The sequence below is a fragment of the Notolabrus celidotus genome, chromosome 13 (assembly GCF_009762535.1).
Source record: "Notolabrus celidotus isolate fNotCel1 chromosome 13, fNotCel1.pri, whole genome shotgun sequence".
Classification (NCBI taxonomy): domain Eukaryota; kingdom Metazoa; phylum Chordata; class Actinopteri; order Labriformes; family Labridae; genus Notolabrus; species Notolabrus celidotus.
The window spans coordinates 13783344-13800581 of record NC_048284.1 but is presented as its reverse complement, the minus strand read 5'-3'; the positions used below and the strand labels follow the sequence as shown (position 1 = coordinate 13800581).

The window sequence follows — 17238 nt, the reverse complement described above, 5'->3', positions numbered from 1 at the left end:
TGCTTCATAAAATGGGATGTTTAGTTCATCTTTATGGGTGTGAAGTTGGAAAATACTCATATTACTGTTCCTATTAATACACTCTGGTCAATATGCCAATCTTTTGCTGCTTGTTGGGCGTTTTTTGTTGTTGCTGTTTTCCCTGTTGTTTTATCTTTTTTTTAAAGTTTTGTTTAGTGTCTTTGAGTTTCTGAAAAGTGCTTTATAAAATAAATGTATTATGCTCCTCATTCTTATTCTTATTATTAATAGTAGTAGCAGCAGTACCTTTGAGATTATTCTGCAGAATTTTCTTGACAGTTTTTTGTCATTTTTCTGATTATTTCAATAATAATAATAGTACATTTGCTTAAATATCCCTTTAAGTTACATTTACAACAGATACAACATGTGCCATTAATTTGCAACTAATCCTAAGTTAACTATGGTCAATAATACGATTAATCAAGAAAAAACTGAATGGTTTCACAGCCCTAGTTTAAACAAATATGCTTGTTATTTGAATGGCCAAAAATAAGCAAGTTTAAAGAATGTGATTACTACAATTTTCCCAAGAAATGTCAAATATTAAAGAATGTGATTACTACCATTTTCCCAAGAAATGTCAAATATTAAAGAATGTGATTACTACCATTTTCCCAAGAAATGTCAAATATTGACCAGTCATTTATTTTGGGTGCTTCCACTTTAAGTTACATTTACAACAGATACAAAATGTGCCATTAATTTGCGATTAATCCTGAGTTAACCACTGAAGTCTTTAGATTAATTGCGATTTTAAAAAATTAATAATTTGACAGCCCTGGTTTGTAGGAATATGCTTGTTATTTGAATGCCCCAAAAATAGCAAGTTTAAAAACATGTTATTATCACTGATTTCCCAATAAATAAATAAATAAATAAATAAATATACTAGTATTTTATTTAGGATATGGCTTATACTTGACACTTGACATACAAACAAAAAATACTGAATAAATTAAGAATATATTCAAGTTAAATAATAAAGAGATTAACAGGTGAACAGGACTTAACTCAGTGGTCATTTTCCTGTGAAATCAAGCTCAGGGTGGGTAACTTATATTCTGATAATAATGTTATAATGCTGCACTTTTTGTTATAGGCTGTATACATGTAGGTTGTCCTGGGATAAAAAACTATCATCATTTCACTGCTGCTTGTTTGAAGAGTAACCTGAAAAACATTTGGGTCTATTTTATCACATTTGGTAACGCTTTAGCTACCGTCATTTGCCAATAACAAAATTCCACCTGTTTCAGGATTAACTAGAAGTGAGACTACATTCATGATATCTCCTGATACCTGGCAGCTAGCTCCAGCTTACCTTGAGTTACAACTGAATGTAAGTTAATTCTGTGTAGTATGTCGTATGAAAGCTAGACAAGACAAGATTTGTCATTAGAGACTATACTGTGATTGGACTGGGGAAACAAAGTCACAATCTATTCTGTAACCAAGGAAAATAGACTGAACTGGCATCCAGTCTGGGCTCTGAGGCTAGGATTAGATTTACTACTTTTGGAAGGGGTTGAATTTCGTCCAAATGTTCTCTTTTTTTTGAAGGATTGTTGGAAAAAAAATAAAAACATATTCAGGGCCTTCTCTGCCGTCCCTAGAGAAGAAGTGGGATGCAGGCAGGGCAGGTAAACACTGCAGGGTGGTTAGTAATGGGGCTCAGTTGTCCAGAGCAAACCAGAGGGTGAGTGAGTCGAGATAAGGAGGAGAGTGAGTGAGGGAGGGCTGCAGGCTACCACCACATGGGGAGCAGATGCTCTGGTGCTGAGGGTGGGGGGGGGGGGGAGACGGGAGAAAGTCTTACCTCTGTGGGAATGAGGAAAGGAGGAGGGGTTTCAGAGAGGACTCTTATGAGGCCATTGGGACACACAAGATAAGGCATTTCCAGCTGCACAGAGTTAGACAGAGTCAGAGTCAGGGTTCAGACAGAACATAAAGCAGAGGATGAGAGGAAAGATAAAGAGAAAATCCTAAAGCAGTATTTCTACGACTGTTCTACCAATTATCACACAGATCATCGACTGGCTTCCTGTGACTTCAAATAATTGCAGTTTTCATACATTTTAAGTGTGCAAGCACTTTTAAGAAATTATAGCATACATTGTTCTCTGTCTGTGTTTTTTTTTTTTCTATCAATGCATGCCAGCCTTCCGGTGCTCAGTTTTCAGATATATCAAGGTATTAAAAAACACAAGCTTGTTTCAAATTTTCAGCAGCTAGTGTATCTCCAGTGACTAGCAAACAATAGTTCACAAAATCCTTCATCCTAGATTGCAACAAGCTACAAGGAGGACACAACTTAGTACACTTGCTGAATAGTTCTTGTCCTCCCTCTTGTAATCACAACATCTTGTCTACTTCATCAGATCATAAGAAATCATGTAGCACCTTGCAATCTTTCAATCGAGTTTATGGAGGCTAAAAAAAAGTTGCTAGGTTTTCATGTCTGCAGCTAAAGGAACTTGATAATGTCCTGCTTGCATTCAGATTTCTCATTTAATAAGGATTAATTGCACTGGCGATAACATTGTGGTTTGATAAAACAGGATTTTTTGTAATCCCCAAAGGCTGTGATTACACTCTGGTCAGAGAAGAAAAGTCGGCAAAAAGAGAAAGCAGCAACGTTTAACACGCTGTGTTTAACCTGTTGTACAATGGCCTCAGGCTCGACAGAAGCAAGCACAGCAGAAACTTGTGTTGGGGGAAGTAGTCAAGAGAAGCAGTACGTCGGTTGTGTGTAACTATTTTAGCTTTAAAACAACTTGCTGCAGTTTCTAGCTACCTCACGGAAAAACATTCCTAACCTGTGTCAAACCTAGGGTTGCAAAATTCCGGAAATTTTCAAAGTTGGAAACTTTCAATGGGAATTAATGGGAATAAACCAGGAATTTACTAAATTGAAGGTTGGCTCTTAATAGGGAACTTAAACATAGTTGGGGAAAATATATTTTTAGCATAATCCTGACTAAAACAACCAGATTTCATGCAAGTACAGTTGAATATCTGAATATCTATGCTATTCCTCAATCACATGCACACTGCTTACTGCAGGGCTACTGACACCACGACCCCTACATGCACTGTGCATTCCTCCATCACATGCACAGATGATTTCTAGAATCCTGCAGAGGCTAGGCTTGAGAAGCTTGAGGGAAGATGCTTTTTTTTTTGCATGTTGAATGGGACTTTTTTGGAGGGAGAGCGGCTCTTTTCATTTAACATTTTGAACGGGACTTTGTTGGGATTGCATTTTTGTTCATTTTTGAATGGGTTGGGTCAGGGGGATGAGTAATATTTAACTCAACATTCATGTTTTTGTTCTTTAATGAAAGAATTGATTGTTCAATAAAATATTTAACACTTGATAAAGTTCTACTTACAAATAAATCAGTTTTAATTGTATTATTTTGGATGGATGACTGCTTATAACAAAACAAATATTTATGCTTGGATATGATACCTTTCCATTAAATTACCCTCAATTCCCATAATTCCCATGGAAAGTTTCCAATTTGGAATATTTACAAAATTCCCCACCTTAACTTCCTGTGAAAATTTACTGGAAATTTCCCACCTCTTTGCAACCCTAGTCAACACTTAAAAAACATCACAAAGCTTTGTACGATAGTTGCATGGTTAAAATGCCTACCACTAGTGCGACAACTAAGCAAAATACCAGGATCACTGACCGAAATGCTTGAAAGCAGAACTCCATATGGAAGCAATTAAATTTATTGATAAGTTAGCATCTATTGTATGTGTGCGTGTTTGAGTGAGAGAGAGAGTGTGTGACTATGTGTTTGGGAGTCTCAGAGTGAGTGAGTGAGAGAGAGCAAGTGTGTGTATAGAAGTGATAGCCCTGTATTACACAACTCAAATTGCATGCATACTGTAATGAAATAAACTTGTTCGCAGTATTAAATCGCCAGTCATTCACGATCGACCAGTCCACCTCGGACTGGTTCTCAGTCAATCATTAGAGAGGTGGAAAACAATTTATTTTTTAAATTCAATCTTTAATAAGTGTGTATCATCCTTTCTCTGTCTCTTGCAATATTGATCAAAACAAATCATATCAAAACCAAACACTTAATGAGATTATTTTCCCAAATCGTTCAGCCATAGTCCTCATGTAAAAAAGGTGCAATAATAGGGAGCAGTAACAATCATATTACCTGCCTGCTACATGTTGCTGGGTGGTGGAGCATGCAGGCTGACATTATTAACATGTGCAGAAAATTCAAGTCATGTTCATTAATTAAATTTGGTAAACAAGCCTTTTTATCCGAGCTGTACTCAGTACACTGCAGCTCACTAATAACAGCTGAGGCTGCTTTTACTCAAACATGATAGGTAAAGGTCAACTTCTGAAAGGAGATTAATTGATTCCTATTTATTTGCATGTGCTCCCTTTCTTCTCAGCAGCTACATCCGCTCATTTCGTACCAACACTCTGACTCTTAGGTAGCAGCCCCTCCTGATCCAAACATCCTCTAAGAACCCAGAGGTGAACTGTGCCTCATGACAGGCATGTGTGCAGCTGCTGTGGCCTGTAGCAAGGCACCAATCAGGATGTCAGTCTCGGTCCATCTCTGCGTCTCACTGCTCCAAGCAAGCTGTTTCAGTGGCAACATTAGTAATGGGGGGGTTAAGGAATGCATGATTTTCTGGAGGGGTGGGGCTATTAGCTTTTTGTAGTTACAGCAAGTTTGACTTGAACACTTCCTGAAATGTGAATGAGAATATTTTATTAAAAGTGAGGTCGTATCAACAATGTATCTGGTTAGATATGCTGAATGTTTCCTGATTAGTTGAATTTGACAAAATGTTGCACTGACACACTTAGACAGCGGTTGCCTTACTGCTTTTATGATGTGCTGCTAAATATTTAGACCCGAAAAGATGACTTTATATCGGAGATTTGCTTTCTGTTGGCTCTATTTGATGCTCTTGCTGCCACATTGTGACGACAGATGGGGACAGTTATTTTTGACTGATATCAAAACCATTATCCAGACTCTTTAAGGATCCCAGTTTTTATTGATTCCACCATGGATACTTTTCTATTATTTTGTGGAAAGAGGAGATGATGGGTTTTTAACAGAACTGGTATAATATCTCATTTAGATTGCAGAGGAAACAAACAAATGTCTCCTCCCAACAACTGTGTCTACTGTAATGGCAAATTTTGGTTTTGTGTTTTACAATGCAATGTCTAGACCCTCTAAAACCTCCCCCGAATACACAACCCTGTCTTGATGCAGTTACCTGCAGTGCTTGAGGTGTCCTATCTCCTGTCTCCTCACCAAGATACCAGGTCCCTTTGTGTTTTAAACAACCCTGCCCGGGTGCAGATACCTGCAGCAAACAAAGGGTGTGAAACACACCTTAGGGGGCGGTCCTCAGGTATAAATGTTTAAGCTTTCCCCATGTTCGGGGTCTTTCTTCATTCTAACAACTCGGCCGGCAGAAGTCTCCATTTCATTATTCACCAGTAACAGGAAGTAACGGGGAAAACTTCCACAACACTACTCAAGTCACTCGCTAAACCCTAAGTTTATTTTTTCATGTCGTTACATTTAATCACACGCAATGCCATGCTATGCCTCTTTAAGTTTAATTTATCTTGCAGTGGAACATATCTTACAGCTTGGATGCATGGAGTTAATGCATGTTTGGAGCTATGTTCATCAAATGATTTAACATAGCAAATCCAATTACGGCCATCAAGTGTATTTAAAATCAGCTGTGGAGATGGAGCACCACCACCACCAAAAAATGTAATTTGTGATTTCTTAATACTCATTTTTAAGCTCAGAGGACACATATAGTGTGGCTAACAGCTTCACAAACACAGACGATAATCATGTGGATGTCCCATGAGCTTAGCTAATAAAAATAACAAACAACTCTTTTGTCTTTTTCAGAGTGTGAACCTTAATTATCTCCTTAAAAACAGTTACTCTGCTTTTATCAGCCCAAACAAACAACTCAGTCTCCTCTTTTACCGCTCCCTACTGACACCATACACTAAGTATCTGTGGTACTGATGGAGACCTGCAAGTGTTAATGAGAACTGGCAGAGTTTCTTTCAGTCGTGAATATATAAAGAATATATTTCTCCTCCTCTGGCAGAGTCAGGAAAATAGAAAAAAATTCAGAATTTTAAATGTCAATATATTCCATTATGATAAGGCTCTTCCAGCTGCCTGAGCCTGTGGGTGCTATAATGAGACAGGAGTGAGAGAGGCATCTCTGCAGGTGGATCAAAACTCTAGAGGACAAACCTGAATGTAGTAAAAACTGATCTCAATGCGCTCTCTCTCTCTCTCTCTCTCTCTCTCTCTCTCTCTCTCTCTCTCTCTCTCTCTCTCTCTCTCTCTCTCTCTCTCTCTCTCTCTCTCTCTCTCTCTCTCTCTCTCTCTCTCTCTCTCTCTCTCTCTCTCTCTCTCTCTCTCTCTCTCTCTCTCTCTCTCTCTCTCTCTCTGGTTCTCTCCTTCTTTCTGCAGAGTCCTTGGGCTTTTCTTCTCCGTCTCTCTCTGACTGGCTCAGCACATAGTCTGCTGCTAATCCACTGAGGGTGCGGCTAACACAGAAGCTAATCAGATTAGGACACTGAGGGCTTCTCTTCCCTTCTCTCTGCCCTGTGATGCTTTTCATTTATCACTGGCTGCTAATCTGTGCCTGTGTGTCTGTGTAGAACTTAGCGTGTGTAATTCTGGTTTTTCACTTTCACTTTTTGCAATAAGAAAAAAAATATTTTAAGGGTTTTAAGTCGGGTAAAGGAGAGGCAGTTACAGAGAAAACATTTTGGTTTGAACATCAGAGTCGTGTTGCTGCTCTCACTTTTTATCAGCTCGATTTTCAAACGTTGAAACTTACCTTTTAACTCGGCCATGATTTAATGAAACATTTAGATTTCTACTTGGTATTTCATACCGTGAAGATCATTTTTAAATTTTTCTTTAATCATGTTACTTTGATTTCCAGACTCTCCACAGAATTTTAAACTTTAGAGTAGAGATTTTTTTTTTCTTTGGTGTACTATATGATCCAGAAAGCCAAAACTTTATGAGGAGAACTCAAGGTTTCTTGGGAACTGTAATAATAACTAAACTTTTATAATAAATAATAAAAAAAACAACTATACATACAATTAATTGCTTTCTATTTATCTATATCTATATCTGTATATAATATAGATATAAGTCTTAAGTATTACATTTTTTTTATGTATCAGAAAGCCAAGACTTGTACTTATTTATTTAATTATACATTCTTATTATGTGTGTTCATGCATACATGTGTGTATGTATTTATGTGTATATGTATGTAAGCATATACTGTATGTATCTTGTTTATTTTGTTTATTTATTTATTTTACTTTGTCTTCTCACAATTTATTTCGATTTTTTCCTTTACTAATTAAGGTACATTGGGAATGGGGCTCTGTTGGAGCTTGGGGAGGGGATGTTTCATTGTTCCAAAAATGAAACATCATGGATGTATATGTTTGTCTTTGTATAATTGTTAAAAAAACAATCAGAAGACCATGACTAAAAAAATAGAAAGCCAAGACTTTACATGGAAAAGTCAAGGTTTCTCGGAAACTGGAATAATAAAAATAAACAGAAACAAAACTATATATATAAATAATTTATATCTATTTATCTATATCTAATAAATAATAATAAAACAACTAACAAATAACAACTATATATATCAATAAGTAACACCAGTTTGATGCATTATTGCACTGTTCCTTATGTCTAAATTATTGCTGCCTATCAGAATGTCTAATCATCAATCAGTAATCTACATCGCTTATCTCATTAGGGGTCATAGGGGTCCGGAGCCAATCCTCCTGTGTCACATTTTCACCTCCTGAGTCATTCATTACAGTCCATCCACTCCCCGGGCTGAAATATTTGATTTGTTGTCTTCGCTCTGTGGTGGGAGTAGAAACTTTGACCTGAACCATGAACTGTGTCTCTATGCTCTCCAGCTGAAGTCAATTGCTTTTGCTGCTCACTGGAAGCCATCCAATCCTCCCACTCCCCAAAACAGTGTGTTCAGGGAAGGAGAAAACACTTTTAAAGAGCCACTAAAAGCTATAAGACCTGACAAAAAATAGCAAAATGCTTTCTTTTGATAGTCAAAAGTATCACTCATCAAAAAATCTTCACTAAAGGAAAATGTTTAAAAAATAAAATCACTATCAGCTCAAGTCTGGTTCATTCCAATCTAAAACGTCCTCTCTGCATCTTCAAACCAGTGACTATAGAATAACATGGACAGCACAACATCCGATGTTCGCCTTGGCCTCCCTGTCACGTCTACACTTAGTCCAAAATGCTGCTGCTCCCTGTTCATTTTAAGATTGATTGTTTTTAAATCTTTAAATGGAGTAGCACCACAGTAGAGGTCTACTGATCAGCTGTTTCTTGTGGTCCTTAAGACCAAGCTGAAAACCAGGGGTGACTGCGACTTCTCGGCAGTGGTCCTCAAACTGTGGAATGAGCTGCTCCCTCAAGTTGTATAGTTCCCAACCTTACCATATTCATTGGCTCCCCGTCACCTACCGCATACAGTTTAAAATCCTCCTCCTCCTCACCCACAAAGCCTTCCACCACCAGGCCCCTTCCTACCTCACTGACCTCCTCCACCATCACACTACTTCCCGTAACCTGCGTTCCTCACATGCCAACCTCCTGTCTCCACCTCACAGAACCAAGCACCGAACCTGGGGAGGGCAGAGCCTTCTCCTTAGCCGACCCCCACCCTCTGGAACTCACTCCCCACTCATATCCAAAACTGCTTTGACCCTTCAGCTTTCAAGTTTCTTTTAAAAACTCACCTTTTTAAGTTAGCTTTTAATTTGTGATTGTACTGTTGTTTTGTTTTGTTTGATTTGGATTGATTTGTGTTGCTTTCTTGTATTGATTTTAACAGTTGTACAATGTCTTTGAGTCTTTTAAAAGTGCTATATAAATAAAATGTATTATTATTATTATTACTATTATTAATATTACCAACTTTTAAAACCTGTCTCAAAACGTATTTGCTTTTAACCAGGCATAGGAGTTGTGTGGTCCGTCTTTGTCTTTTCTTTTATTTACCTTAATTAAATATTTTTATGCCGTTTTAAACTATTTTTTAAGTGTTTCATGTGCTTTATTACTATCATAATTCTATTTCTATTTTGTGTAGTGTTTTTAATTATTTTCAAGTGATTTCTGTGTCTTTTCAATTATTTTTATTTTCTTTTTATATTGAATGGAACAGTATACAATTAATTTCATTTGGCATTTAACATCTTGGTATCACAGTCTTTCTTTAGTCCGCTTCAAATATTTTCCATCGTATAATCACCCCCTTCTCTGGGAATTGTGTAAGGTGATCGTATATAGTCAGACTGTTTTTTGTCCATGTTGCCTTTCCAAGTTTTTTTGTTCTTAAGTCATTCTTTTGCAATGACATATAAACAAAAGAACGGGGGAGCTTCCTCTTGTGATTCTCAAAAATAAAACAAAATTAAGAGTAGCCGAAGAGAGCGGGCTGTCACAAAGTACAGATTTAAACAAAATCAGATCTTAGCGGTTTCACATACTGAGTCCATTTTGTCCAAAACCGGTAAAACTTTCCATGTTGCACTCTGAGGGAAAATGACAGTTTTTCCATGATGTAAATCTTGTACACAATATTAATATACTCCTCAACTGTGGGTGGTTCTATTTTTAACCATTTTCTTGTTATGGCTTTTTTACTTTCTGTCAATAGTATACCAACTAATTTTTTGTCGTTAATATTCCAATTTTCAAATGATATATCACACAGATACAGAGTTTCACACTTAAAACAAATCTAAACACCAAACCCATTCTGTATATGATTATGGATCTCTTCCCAACAAGTTTTAATAACCTTGCAGTTACAGAATATATGAAAGTGATTGGCTCCATCAGTCCCACAGAGTCTCCAACAATCATCTCCACCATCCTTATGTCGTTTCTGGATGGGTGTAACGAAAAATCTTGCAACGTTTTTACAACCAAACTCATATGTTGCCATATGTTTGACCCTGTTGAGATCCACAATAACTGGAATGTTTTTTCACTACTCTCCCAAGAGATGATTACATTTCCTTCTCTTTTCCATTCCTTCTTTATATTCTCTGTGTTCCCTTGCTTAGATTGTTGGATGCCAGAATACAGTCTAGATATAATTTTGTGACATGAACGGGACTTAAGTGTTTTCTGTGTTTTATTATAATCTTTTTTTTTCTTTTCTTTTTGTTTTTTACAGTGTTTTATGTTCTTATGGTATTGCTGTTACTCAATGCTCAGCTGTAGTAAACACTATATGAGCTTGCAGGAGTTAAAAGTGACAGTCAGGAGGAGAGAAAGCGATGGGAAAGCCGGAGGACTGTTGCAGAACGAAACGTGTTGGCAGCCATTCTCAGATAACGTCACCCTGACAGACAGGTGGTACGGCCTGTCGGGTCCTGACACTGCAGCTGCATGGTAGATCACGCTGGATTTAGATCTTCTTAAGCCTGTGTCTGTGAAAGTCCATGCCTGTGAGTGAGTTATCGATGTTAACGCTGCTATTAAAGAGAAATATGTGGAGTTTTCGAGGGGGAGGAATGGCTGTATATCATATTGGTTGTCTTCAGATTAAATAATTATAAGAGGGAGGATATTTACACACACACACACACACTTTCTGAACTCAGAGACGGAGAGTCTCCTTAAGACAACATAGCAGAACCACTCAATAAGCTGAGTGATAAATCCATCTATGATTTACACGCTGAATTTAACTGATCGCACTTCATACACTCAGCTGTGTGTATGTGTGCATATCTCCCATTTTCCATCCCTCAACCTCTCAACAGCAGATTCTCCATGCTCTGCAAACACACACACACACACACACACACACACACACACACACACACACACACACACACACACACACACACACACACACACACACACACACACACACACACACACACACACACACACACACACACACACACACACACACACACACTGTATTTACCCTGATCCTCATTCGGACCATTTATCCACCACGATGGTTACACAGACCAACAAATATGTGTGTGTAATTCCTCTAATCCATCCTGCTCCCCCTGTGAACATCCTCTAGGCCTTTGCATGGGGTCTGAGTAACTGGCAGTGTGGTGAGAAGGGAAATGAACATGGCTTTACAAGCTGAGCCCACCCGGGGCTTTAATTAGAATGAAATCATAGGAATGAGCTCCTGCTATGAGCGGCCATCAGCAATCAGCATAACCCCTACGTCGCGCGTTATGTCTGTGTGCTGTCGCAAATACGCTTTGTTTTCAATTAATAGGCAAAAATATCAACACTGAGTACGTTTAAGGCAATACTACAAGACTCAAGGATATCTAAAATAGAAGTATCATGCAATACATCTCATTTCTTGTCTGAACTCGCCATCTATCCTTTCTGCAGCATTCCCACAATCATTAAAAACCTCATAACCAACAAATTACATCCTCTTCCTCGTTCACATAAACCCTCAGAGGACGATCCCTCTCCTTATTCCTCAATGACGCCACTTTAATAAGCATTGATTGACTGTGAGGAGACAACCAGAGGAGCTCGCCCTGCCTCCCACGCGTGTAAATGCAAGCTGGTGCTGATTAGAGCTCCTGGAGCTTAGGGTGGGAAACCCCTCGATCTTGCATTTTGATGCAGCAGAGGGTTTATTTCTGTGATTGTCAGGAGCTATTATTTAATTTGTGTGCAACTGTGGGCCTTAAAATCCAGCTTCAGATTAAGCCTCCTTTTGAGGTTAGATTTGTGTGTGAGCGTGTGTGTTAGTGTGTGTGTGACGCACAGTGTGGGGGCAAGAGAACAGCAGATGCTCCCATTAATTAGATGTAATGATGACACAAGTAATAACTAAGGGGGCTGACTGGAGGAAGAACTGATTAATCTCTGAGTGGTGGCTAATTAATGCATTACACTACATGGTATGAAGCCAGGCCAGTGAATCTGTGAGTGAATCAGCCTGTCAGTGTACTCCAGCAGCACACGTCAATATAGATCTGCTCAGAATACAGGAAGTGTCGTCCCTCCACGTCGTCCTGCTCACTAACCTCAGTGTCAAAATCAATGCAGTCCTCGATTGCTGCATGAAAAGGAGGTGAAATGTGCTCTGCACTGTCAGGACTCTGTGATTGTAACTGTGCAGACATACCTTCTGTTTCCGCCTCTCCTTCCTCTTGTCCTCTGTGTCCTGCAGCATTTTCTCTCTCCACAGGTCAAAGAAGTAGGACGGATTGGTGTAGAACTTCAGACCTTCCTTTCCATCGTCCCTGCAGGTGGACAAGAGAAACCATGACGCATTATATTTGGCAGACACAGGTAAATACATGCGTTGGAAAAAATATTAAGAATTTTCTGAAGAAAAAAAAGGAACTAACATAAATCTTGCTTTTGTTTATAGAAAGTATGCATCATTAATTTAAAACTGAAAAACTGAAACAGGTTTTTTTTGCAGTATCATTTACCACATTTTTCCAGACGAGTTAGTCAGCCTGAATGTTTTTAAAAACTCATTAAAATCTCTTCAATCTGTGCGTTCTGCATGCAAATCTTTTAGTTTATCATTTCAATGTTGTTGCTTTTTAAAGTCTACTGTATGAGTGATTGTTTGTTGTAGAAACTTTGTGTTGCTGCCATTCTTGGCCAGGTCTCCTTTGGAAAAAAAATCTTTGATCATAATGGGACTAATCTTAATAAATTAAAGTTCAGGAACAAAATATAATAAGACAAAAAACAATAAAATAATTAAAATATTAGAATGAATTAATAAAACTAAATCAAATAAAAAATACTATATTACAATCAAATAATAAAACAAAATGACAAAAGAAATATTCTGATTAAATAATACAAAAAATGTCTATCAAGAGTAAGTTGCAGGTATATATACATATATATGATCAGATACATATTGGGCCTCATTCACTAACAGTGCGTACGCACAAATACGTGCTTAAACCGTGCGTATGAACATTTGAAGCACAAATCTGGTATTCATCAATATATTCTTACTTGAATTTGTTCTTACACTATGAACAAATTTAGAACTGAGGAACTTTTTAAACTTCCTCAGACCATGCGTACACACAAATGATGACAACCAACTTCCTCAGAAAATGTAAACACATACTCTTTCAACTAAATGCATGACATATTTAAACTACTTTCAGTAAAAGAAAAAGAAAACTGATCACATTTTCTATTTTCAAGGTTTTATTTCAAGGTTAGCTTCTATTTTAGTCGATATTTTTTTATTATAATGGGTAAAATGTACTATTTTAGATAACTTAAAAAATAAATTAATTCTGGAAGGCATCTCAAGACCTCCCATTTGTGCCTCCTGTTTATGCTAAAATGTTGTTGTTTATACATGAGATATGGCCTGGCTTATGACTCCATTTGCGAGTCCCGAAACTCTAACTTGCGTGGTAGTATGCTGATTGCATGTTGCGGGCACGCGCCTGTCAATTTAGAATGATTCTGATTCACTAATATACGCACGATGGTGAGAACAAAATTGTCTGGTACACACGTGATTTTGCGTAAGCACTTATTTTATGTGCAGAGTAAGATTTATTTATTTGTGAATGAGGCCCATTGTCTGCACAGAAATTTAAAGGAAACTTAAAGCTCCTTTAAGAAACTTTCTGTTTGTGTTTACTCTGACGCCCCCTGTGGACAAAGGGATAACTCTAATAACTCTAAGTATCTTATCCTATATATGTGTAAATCTTGTTTTATGTAAAAAAATAAATATATATTATCCCGCTTGTAGGAAATAGTAAAATTAAAAGGTTTTTCTTCACCGCCCTGTCTGATGCCTACCCCATTGCAGCAGTCACAAGCATTAAAATCGACAGTATGGGAATTGTCCATAATATTGCTAATGGTCAATGGCTAATACATTTTATAGGCCACTCAACTTAACCACTTCAAGTTTCCTCACAGAAGCTTTAAAGTCTTCAACTGTCTTATATATTTTTTTTACATACAGTATATTCCAGTGTCCTTAAATATTCCCCTTGCAACAATGTAATACTAAAAAAAAGAAGCAACTCTCAATTTGTGTGAAGAACCACCAAAAGTATTACTTGCTTTCATCAAAGTGAAATACATTTTTCTATTGATTAATGAACAGATTAACTGACTCGTCTTTTCAGCCAAAGTTTCGGGTGGGTGTGTAACTGAATCTGTAAAAATGTAGGAGACAGGAGCTAAACAATTTGGACAACCCCCCAAAAATGCAATTTAGGTTATCAGTTTGATAGTAATCATGTCAGAGTTTGATTTCCTTTGAGAAAAAGGAAAATTAGCTAAAATCCTCAGTTTCATTCTTTTTTGTCTTCACCATGCGCTGCTCTCGGTCGTCTTTACTTGCTTCACAGACGCCTTTGTGGTTGTTGGTCACAGGGGAGAAACAGCCCTGTGACGACAGGGAGGGGAGCGCAAAAAGGCTTCTGACAGGCACAAGTAGTTATCACATCAAAGATCCCTAATGAGGAGGAAATTACCATCCACACAAGCCCACACATGCTGTTCAGAAATGTCATTTCATGTCAATACGCGGACATGCCTTGTAAATTGCTTGCTGATGTATTTTTCTTCTTTCTAAGCGTCTTTCTTTCTATGCGTTTATTATGACTGATTACTTTGTGAAGAGGGGCTGTCAAGTGCTGCAAATTTAAAGTCAAATTCCTCAAAAACCCTATCTGTTTATGAGTGACTTTTAAGACTGCAAGAACTACGGTATAAGGGATGATGTATTTTCTTAGTTCCTTGGGTCAAATCTAGAGAAAGCCTCTAAAAAGGTTCCTCGGATGTGTCCTGGACCTCTGGGAGATTTCTTGTTGAAACAACTGACAGAGTGAAAGTGTGAAAAGCTTTTTCTGTTGCCCCTGTTTCCCGTCTTAAAAGCCTAAATTACAACACTGTGTGACCCAGGTTTGGAGCACTTATTAAGCTTCTTTATGGACATGAAGATCCCCTGCCTCAATCTTAAGTCAGAAATGTTGAATTTCCTTAAAAAAAAGGTGTGAACATAAAAACTTTTGGTTAGATTTTTTTTAATGTCAGATGGACTAACAAAACACGAGTATTTGAGTTAAACTTTTTATGCGTAGAACTAATGCAACCAATTACAATTTCAAGGATCAAAGTACAATCATGGGGAGTTCAGTGTTTCTGTAGGCCTTTTAATATTGGCTTTTCAAGGCAGGAAAATTACATCCCCCTGAGACATCTCATCCTCAATGTAAAGCTGTGTTCCCACTAAGCAGTCCAGTGATATGGTACAATACAGTACTGTCCATAGTTGTTGGTGTTTCCACTATCAAAGGTTGGGGAATAAAATCAGAAAAATAACCGATCAGTACTGTCCTACTTTTTTGGCACCCTTCTGTTGGAGAAAGGGTAACAGGCAGAAACCTTGAGCAGAACCAGACTCATATTAGACAATCATCTTCTGAGACCAAGTTGAGGTTGGAAAGAGGGATAGAGGGAGATGAAAAGAGAGAGATGATAGTGGTGAGGCGGATAGTAGTAGTTGTAGCAGCTGAAGTCTAGCACATCCACAGCAGCAGGCCGTCTACGGCAGCAACTCAGAAGAACCAACGAGGGAGCTCAGGGACTCGAGAAAGGTCTATGGTTATTAACATTAATGGGACTGGAAGACTTAAAGTAAGTGACAGGCAGACAGAGGAGAGAGAGGGTAAAGATAGGATCCCAGTGTGTCAGTTCCCTTAGTAGTCTAATGGCTGATTTATACTTCTGCGTCACCCCTACGTAGCAGGGGCGGACACATCGACGCACAAGTATGTGGTGCTTATGTCTGTGTCACGCAGCAATTCTCTGCCGAAAGGGAAGTGCGGTCTCTCTGATAGCCGGTCGCCTGGTTTCGGCCCAATTACGATCTCTGTTTATTTTTCCACAGCGATTCAGACTGTGTTCTGTTAATTCAGAGTTAATACATGTTGCTGTTTATCATACAGACATGATTACAGGGAAGAATAGAGAGGAGGAGATGAAATACACGCCTGATGTGAGTGTATTTCCAGGTCGGCTTGAAATACACTGCCGCCGAGTGGACCAATCACGTGGCTTGCGGTCCGCGATTCTACAGGTAGTTACATTTTGCTGAGCAGAGAGAGGGGCGCAGAGATAGATGTAAAGGGAAAGGGAGATTGCACAAGACAAAATGTATACAAAACATGAATCAAGCTGATATAAAGCCAAGATCACAATGTATCAGTTTTCTGTGTCTATTGGCTAAGATCTGCATTGTGGTGCTAGACACACGTGAGACTTACAGCTCACGACAGCAGAATGAGCGGTCTGATCTGTTGACATTCATGGGGAAGTGAAAATCAGAGAACTGATAACGGGACCAAGTCATCTAACTGCTGAGCCGGTGTCAGAGGAAGCAAGGAAGGGGTGAAAGGACAGGACTGATGTAAAATGGTGTTGTAAGCAGGACAGAATAGTGCAGAATGTGTGTGGCTCTGTGTGTTTTTACACACTGTGCCTTTTATGCTTCTGCAATGCAATGTAAAATCATCGTCTGGGACACTAATTTTACACCCAGTGGATTCAGTATAAAGGACGGAGGTGTACTAACAGCAGAGCTTTGTTACAGTGCTGTTGCAGACTCACAATGTCAAAAGGGCTGATGAAACAAAGACGACTGAAAAAAGTCAAAACTTGAGAAGGAAAGAGAAGAAAGGAAAGAGGGAAATTTGTAACTCTAGTAACAGGTATTAACACACATCACAATCTGCTTGTGCTCATAGCTGCAACATCAGAGACTGCACAAGCTTCGGCGTTTTTAAACCTTAAAACTAGGGTTGGTAGTCACGGAAAACTAGCATGAATTTGAATGTAGCATTTCCTCAGGACTCAGTCTAAACCCTCCCCCCCTCCCCTCGGAGCTCCTCCAAAACGACGCCCCCCGCTTACATGAACAAGCGCCGCTGATTTGCGACCATATGATCGTGACTGATTCAAAACCGGTCCTCAGCACATCGTTTGTGTTTTGCACCACTTCAACTCATGTCTTACTCAGCGGTAAGAAAACACCAAAACATTATCATAGTGAAAGTTAAAA

General features: G+C 38.4%; 1 protein-coding gene across 2 annotated transcripts in view; it reads right to left on the bottom strand.

Annotated features, from left to right (window-relative positions):
* The window catches only part of wasf1 (WASP family member 1), a 93100-nt gene that overhangs the window by 15608 nt on the left and 60254 nt on the right, over positions 1–17238 (bottom strand). For both annotated transcript variants that reach the window (XM_034699922.1, XM_034699923.1), the window contains one exon: positions 12292–12409. In XM_034699922.1, the coding sequence (XP_034555813.1) occupies positions 12292–12409 (118 nt within the window). The remainder of the gene's footprint in view (positions 1–12291; positions 12410–17238) is intronic.